Raw genomic sequence first — 7,919 nt, 5'->3', positions numbered from 1 at the left:
GCCCGGCTATTTTTGGGTTGCAGCCGTCATTGTAGATTGGCGGGTCTGGGCTGGGGATTCGAACCCGCCACCTTAGGTGTACGTGGCTGGCGCCTTGGCTACGTGAGCCACAGGCGCCGAGCCAGGTCTCCCTTTCAGGATACCTGGAGTCCCTCTCAGGACCAGGAAAGAATGAATTTGTAAACCTGAGTTTCGAGTTTCAGAGATACAGAACATAAGAGACATAGAAGCAGTATTTTCATCTTTGGTTTTTCACAGAAATGGTAATTTTGTTCTTTCTTTGTTAATAATAATAGCCCATTTTGTGTATTGGATTTCTTTCAGGTGAGAAAGAAAAACTTAAGACCCCAGAACCTACTAGTGAGCAAGCCTTGCCTAAGGGAGTCTTACTCCAAGGACAGCTAACACAGGGAGCCTCAGGGGACTCCCAGGTGGGGCAAGGCAAGGATCAGAATGGGCTGTCTGAAATGCAAAAAGGACACTTGAGACCAGAGACAGATCCCCAGGAGAGGCTTCCTGGGAGAATGAGCCCTGAACATGATGGGTTAGGGACAGCTGGTGGTACATGTTCAAGGATTATACAAGAGCAAGTCTGTCCAGGAGATATAGCCCATAACTCACATGGATCAGGTAAAGATCTCATGCTTCAGGAAGAAGAAAATATCTTTAAGTGCAATGAATGTGGAAAAGTGTTTAACAAGAAACACCTCCTTGCTGGACATGAGAAAATTCACTCTGGAGTTAAGCCCTATGAATGCACAGAATGTGGAAAAACCTTCATTAAGAGCACGCATCTCCTTCAACACCACATGATCCACACTGGCGAGAGGCCCTATGAATGCATGGAGTGTGGAAAGGCTTTCAACCGCAAATCATACCTTACACAGCACCAGAGGATTCACAGTGGAGAGAAGCCTTATAAATGCAGTGAGTGTGGAAAGGCCTTTACCCATCGATCTAATTTTGTCTTGCATAACAGAAGACACACTGGAGAAAAATCCTTTGTTTGCTCAGAATGTGGGCAGGTCTTTCAACATAGGCCAGGTTTTCTTCGACATTATGTTGTCCACAATGGTGAGAATCCCTATGAGTGCTTGGAGTGTGGCAAGGTCTTCAAACATAGATCATATCTCATGTGGCACCAGCAGACTCACACTGGAGAGAAGCCCTATGAGTGCAGTGAATGTGGAAAAGTGTTCTTGGAGAGTGCAGCCCTGGTTCACCACTATGTCATCCATACTGGAGAGAAGCCCTTTGAGTGCCTGGAGTGTGGGAAGGCCTTCAACCACAGGTCATACCTGAAGAGGCACCAGCGGATTCATACTGGGGAGAAGCCATTTGTGTGTGGTGAATGTGGAAAGGCCTTCACCCACTGCTCTACTTTTATCCTTCATAAAAGGGCCCACACTGGAGAAAAACCTTTTGAGTGCAAAGAATGTGGGAAAGCCTTTAGCAATCGGAAAGACCTTATTCGTCACTTCAGCATTCACACTGGAGAAAAGCCCTATGAGTGCGTGGAGTGTGGAAAGGCCTTCACCCGCATGTCAGGCCTCACACGACACAAGCGGATTCATAGTGGAGAGAAACCTTATGAATGTGTTGAGTGTGGAAAATCCTTTTGCTGGAGCACAAACCTCATTCGACATGCCATCATCCACACTGGAGAGAAACCCTATAAGTGTAGTGAATGTGGAAAGGCCTTTAGTCGCAGCTCATCCCTCACTCAGCATCAAAGGATGCATACTGGCAGAAACACTATCAGTGTAACAGATGTGGCAAGACCTTTTACAAGTGTGCAAACCTCAGTTACACTCCGTGAACTCCTTTTGGGGAAAGACTTTGTGAATGTAACCACTGAGGTAAATCTTTTGCCAAAGGAAACAACTTCTGCATCTGATCATGCATACCAAAGAGAAACGCCACAAGTGTCTTCACTGAGAAATCCTTCTGTTACAGAGTATTACTTGTCATCTACAATGAAGTCATAGTAAAAATCAGCCCAGCATAGAGCCTTATTCTGCATTTGAGAATTCATTCTGGAGACAGAACCAGTGGTTATTGTACATACAGGGAGAACTTTAGCTATTACTTTCTCCTTAGTTTACAGTGCAGTGTTATCTCAGGAATTCTTTTTAAAAGGAGGAGCTATAGAAAATGAAATGCAGGCACAGACTTCTCTCCCAAGCCTATGGCACCTTGTCATTGATTCCTTAGTTTATTTAAGGCAAGAGAAGTATTTCAGAGATAAAGGACCTCAACCCTTTTTGTTTCTTGTGTGTGCATTCATTGCTGTCCAGTGTGAGGATAATTAGTTGAGGGCAAGTCTGCAAACCTTATTGCACATCTGTGTTCCACAGTAGTCTTTACGCTTAGGAAACATAACCCTTTTTTTTTTTTTTGGTAGAGACAGTCTTACTTTGTCACCCTCCATAGAGTGCTGTGCTGTCACACAGCTCACAGCAACCTCCAACTCCTGGGCTTAGGCGATTCTCTTGCCTCAACCTCCGGAGTAGCTGGGACTATAGGCGCCCACCACAACGCCTGGCTATTTTTTGTTGCAGTTTGGCAGGGGCCGGGTTTGAACCCGCCACCCTCAGTATATGGGGCTGGCACCCTACTCACTGAGCCACAGACGCCACCTGAGAAACGTAATCTTTTATGCAGCACTTCTCAACCTGTGGGTCACAACCCATAGGAACTGCATTAAAGGGCCACAGCATTAGGATGGTTGAGAACCACTGTTTTTATGAGAAAATAGGGATCTTGAGCCATGAAATATTTGTGTTAAAGGCAGTAAGGATATGTGAATGAATGGCCACATTTTATTGTACCAGTTAAGACTTTTTTTGTTGTTCTTTTAGAAAAACAAATCCTTCATGCAGATTTAAGAATGTAACTATTTTCGGTCCCCATCTCTTGGTTTACTTGATTGCTATAGTTACATGGTAAAATTTTAAATTGGGTAAAGGGTTGTCTTTCTGTTTTTATTTAAAATTGTTTTAAAATTTTTGTTCCGTTTCACTTTACATAGAAGTTTAGGATTAGTTTGTCTACATGTATAATTTATAAAAGTATATTGCTTAGATTTTCACAAAAAGAGTTAAATCTGTAGATTAATTTGTTGAGAATTGGTGTCTTTACCATGTTGAGTCTTGCAGTTTATAAATACAGTAGGTCTCTTTAGTTAAGGATTCCTCAGTTTATTTCATTAGTATTATAATTTTCAGTATATATGTGTAGAACCTATACATTTTTGTCAGAATTTGCATCTAGAGTGTTTTAATGGTTGGTTTTTCTTTTTGAGTGACTAAATGGCACTGATTTTTTTTTTTTTTGAGACAGAATCTTACTATAACACCCTCTGTGGAGTGCCATGGTGTCTCAGCTCACACGAACCTCAAATTCTTAAGTGATTCTCTTGCCTCAGCCTCCTAAGTACAGGTGCCCACCACAACGCCAGGCTATTTTTTGTTGCAGTTGTCGTTGTTTAGCTGGCCCAGGTGGGTTTGAACCCGCCAGCCTGGGTGCATGTGGCTGACACCCTAACTACTGATATTTAAATTTTCACTTCCATATGGTTTTTGATAGTATACAGAAATATAATTATCTTTGTATGTTTGCTGTCCTGTAACCTTGCTGAGTGCACTTACTCTTTTTCACCATTTAAAAAAAATAGAATCCTTGGAATTTTCTACATGGAAATGTCATCTACAGATAGTTTTTCTTTCATCCCATTTATATTTTTCTCTCTTTTTTTTTTTAAGAGACAGGAGTCTCACTTTGTCGCCTTCAGTCGCCTGTGAGCATCACAGCTCACAGCAACCTCCAGCTCTCAGGCTTAGGTGATTCTCTTGCCTCAGCCTCCCAAGTAACTGGGACTACAGGTGCCCGCCAAAACACCCAGGTATTTTTTTGTTGTTGTTGCACTTTGGCCAGGGCTGGGTTTGAACCTGCCACCCTTGGTATATGGGGCCAGCACCCTACTCACTGAGCCACAGGTGCCGCCCACCATCTATATGTTTTTTATTGCCTTTTTTATCTTATACAAGCTTGGACTTGCAGTATAATGTTCAATTGGTTAATACTGATAAGTTTTATTAATAGATGTTCTTTATCAAGTATAGAAAATTCCCCTCTGTTCCTAGGTTTCTGAGACTCAGTTGTTATGAATGAGTGTTGGATTTGTCAACTGCTGTTTCTATAATTGACAGAGTTTTGAGTATTGAGCCAGCCTTGTAGAGTATAATTCATCTTCTATATCATTTAGCATCATTCCATTTGTTTGGGATATTTTTGGAATTTTTTTGTTTGTTTTTCTTTCTTTCTTTCTTTCTTTTTGAGACAGAGTCTCACTTGTTGCCCTCTATAGAGTGCTGTGGCATCACACTTCATAGCAACCTCCAGCTCTTGCACTTAGGCCAGGGGTCCTCAAACTTTTTAAACGGGGCCAGTTCCCTGTCCCTCAGACCATTGGAGGGCCGGACTGCAGGCCCCAGGATGAGTCAGCTGCTAAGCGGGACAGGCAGTGGGCGGCACCCGGCGGGCTGGATAAATGTCCTAGGTGGGCCGCAGTTTGAGGATGCCTGGCTTAGGAGATCTCTTGCCTCAGCCTCCCGAGTAGCTGGGACTACAGGCTCCAGCCACAACGCCTGGCTATTTTTGTTGCTGTTGCAGTTTGGCCAGGGCCAGGTTCGAACCTACCACCCTCAGTATATGTGGCAGGTGCCCTACTCTCTCAGCCATAGGCACCACCCTTTTTGTTTGTTTTTCAAGACAGGGTCTCACAGTGTTGCCAGGCTAGAGTCCAATGGCCTCATCAGAGCTCACTGCAACCTAAACATCTAGGCACAAGCAATCCTGCTGCCTCAGCCCCTTGAGTAGCTGGGACTATAGGCATGTGCTACCATGCCAAGCTGATTTTCCTATTTTCATTTGATTGTATGTTATTGAGGAAGGTTTCCTCTAATTTTTTGACTAGTTATATATAGCACTTTCTCTCTTTTTTGTTTTGTCCTTTTCTTTCATTTTCTTTCTTTTTTTTTTTTTTTTTTTTGTTTGCGTCTTTGTGTTTTTATCAAGGTTTCATGTCTGATTTTGATGTCTAGGTGATCCTGGCCTCCCACCATGAGTTGAAAGGAGTTCTCTTTTATTCTTTGAAAGACTGTATTTAAAATTTTTGTTCCTTTAATAAATTTGATAACATTCTCTATTAAACCATTGGGCTGGAAATTTTCCTTTTGGAGGCTTTTTGTTGTTGTTGCAGTTTTTGGCCACGGCTGGGTTTGAACCCACCACCTCTGGCATATGGGGCCAACACCCTACTCCTTTGAGCTATAGGCGCCGCCCCTTTTGGAGGCTTTTTAATTACCTATTTATTTTACTGGATAGGTTTAGAACTAGAGTATTTCTCATTTAATACATTTTTTTTTTTTTTGAGACAGTCTCACTTGATCGCCCTTGGCGTCATAGCTTACAGCAACCTCCAACTCCTGGGCTTAGGCGATTCTCTTGCCTCAGCCTCCCGAGTATCTGAAACTACAGGCGCCTGCCACAACACCCAGCTATTTTTTGTTGCAGTTTGGCCAGGGCTGGGTTCAAACCCACCACCCTCAGTATATGGGGCTGGCACCATACCCACTGAGCCACAGGCGCCGCCCCTACATTTTGTAATTGATATAGCAATAGGGTCTGTACTTACGTCTCATTTTATGTCTGATATTGGAATGTGTCTACTTACTTTATTCTCTTTTTATTCTTAGACATTTATCAGTTTTATTGATTATGTCAAAGAACCTGCACTTTATATCATCTTTATCTTAATTTTTTTCCTTTTTTTCTTGTTTTGGTTGTGTTTGTTTCTTAGTAATGTCAAGAAGTGAGCATTTAGAGGCTTTTTGCTTTTTTAAACTAAGCATTAAATTATGTGAATTGGCTCAGCGCCTGTGGCTCAAGCGGCTAAGGCACCAGCCACATACACCTAAGGTGGTGGGTTCGAATCCCCAGCCCGGGCCTGCCAAACAACAATGATGGCTGCAACCAAAAAATGGCCAGGCGTTGTGGCGGGTGCCTGTAGTCCCAGCTACTTGGGAGGCTGAGGCAGGAGACTCGCTTGAGCCCAGGAGTTGGAGGTTGCTGTGAGCTGTGATGCCATGGCACTCTACCCAGGGGAATAGCTTGAGGCTCCATCTAAAAAAAAAATAATAATAAATAAATAAATTATGTGAATTTACCTCATGACACTGTTAGCTTTATTCCATAAGTTTTAATATGTTTGTATTACATTTTTTTCTAATTTTGATATTTCTTGATTTTTTTTTTTCTGAGGCATCGTCTCTCACCTATGAATTGTTTAGAAGTATAGTGTTTAATTTTGTGGTGTTTGGAGTATTTCCTGCAGCTTATTATTGATTCCTAATTTGTGTCACATTTGATCTGTTCAAATGTATTGACCTTTTTTTATGACCCAGGATATGGTCTGTCTTCTGTATGGCTACTTGAAAAGAATGTGTGTTCTGCTATCATGCATTTTATAGAAACATGGGATTTCCATAAATGTCTCCATGATCCTGTTGGTTGGAGGTACTATCCAGGTTTGCTGTATCCTTGCTGATTTTCTGTCTTATATTTCTGTCAGTTGCTGAGAGAGGGCTGTTAAAGTTTTGAACTGTAATTGTGGAATTTCCTCTTCTGAAGTTCTGTCACTTTTTTCACATAATTAAAAGCTCTGTTTGGTACCTACACATGTAAGTTTGTTGATGACCCTTTTATCATTTTATAATGGCCTTTTTGCCTGTCAGTAGCCTTTTCAATACTTTAATATTGCTATAGTCACTGTTACATTGTTTAATGTTTGTATTGTTTATGTTTTTCTTAATCTTTTTTTTTTTTTTTTGAGACAGTTTTAGTATGTCGCCCTTGGTAGAGTGCTGTTGGTACCATATAGCTCACAGCAACCTCAAACTCTTGGGTTTAAGTGATTCTCTTGCCTTAACCTCCCAAGTAGCTGGGACTTCAGGTGCCCACCACAACGCCTGGCTAATTTTTTGTAGTTGTTGTCATTGTTGCTTAGCAGACCCAGGCCAAGTTCGAACCCACCAGCCCTAGTGTATGTGGCCAGTGCCCTAACTACTGAGCTATGGACACCAAGCCTGTTTTTCTTAATCTTATTTTAAGCTTTTTCTATGTCATTACATTTGAAGTATGTTTCTTGTTGATCAGTGTATATTCAGTCCATGGTTTTTTCTCCATTTTGCATATATCTGTCTTTTAATTGGTAAATTTAGACCATTTAAATTTAAAATAATTATTGGTACATTAGGGCTTACATCTGCCATTTTATGATTTTATTTTTGTTTCTGTTCCCTTTTCATTGTTCCTTTCCTGTCTTTGTTATTACTTGTCTCCCTGTGTGAGTTACTTTCACGTTTTTTAGAATTTCATTTAATACATCTGTAGTGATTTTAAGTACAGGTAGTCCTTGACTTATGATGGGTTTACAGCTCAGGAAACCCAGTGTAAGTTGGAAATTTTTTAAGTGGCAAATACATTTATTATACCTAACCTATTGACCATCATACCTTAGCCTATCCTACTTTATATGTGCTCAATTGGGCAAAATTATTTAACACAAAGCCTATTATAGAATAAAGTATTTATGAAGAGTTTCGGATCAAAATCTTAAAATACATGGGATTTCTACTGAATGCATGTGCCTTTTACACCATTGTAAAGTCAAATATTAAACAATCATAAGTCAGGGACCATCTCTATATCTCAATGCATTATTATTATTATTTTTTTTTTTTTTGAGACAGAGGCTCACTATGTCACCCCTGGAGTACTGTAGTGTCACAGCTCATAGCAACCTCAAACCCTTCAGCTCACGTGATTCTCTTGCTTCATCCTCCCAAATGGCTGGA

The 7,919-nt window shown here is 41.1% G+C and overlaps 1 protein-coding gene across 3 annotated transcripts in view; it reads left to right on the top strand.

Moving 5' to 3' along the window:
- The window catches only part of LOC105887526 (zinc finger protein 264), a 14,251-nt gene extending 11,849 nt beyond the window's left edge, over positions 1 to 2,402 (top strand). For all 3 annotated transcript variants that reach the window (XM_012808666.2, XM_023516442.1, XM_023516443.1), the window contains one exon: positions 325 to 2,402. In XM_012808666.2, the coding sequence (XP_012664120.1) occupies positions 325 to 1,988 (1,664 nt within the window). In that variant the 3' untranslated portion in view covers positions 1,989 to 2,402. The remainder of the gene's footprint in view (positions 1 to 324) is intronic.
- Positions 2,403 to 7,919: the final 5,517 nt, after the last annotated feature.

The sequence above is a fragment of the Otolemur garnettii genome, unplaced genomic scaffold (assembly GCF_000181295.1).
Source record: "Otolemur garnettii isolate 467f Iridium unplaced genomic scaffold, OtoGar3 scaffold00091, whole genome shotgun sequence".
In the NCBI taxonomy this organism is placed as follows: domain Eukaryota; kingdom Metazoa; phylum Chordata; class Mammalia; order Primates; family Galagidae; genus Otolemur; species Otolemur garnettii.
Note: the sequence above shows the minus strand (reverse complement) of the source record. Positions and strands in the feature narration are given on the sequence as shown.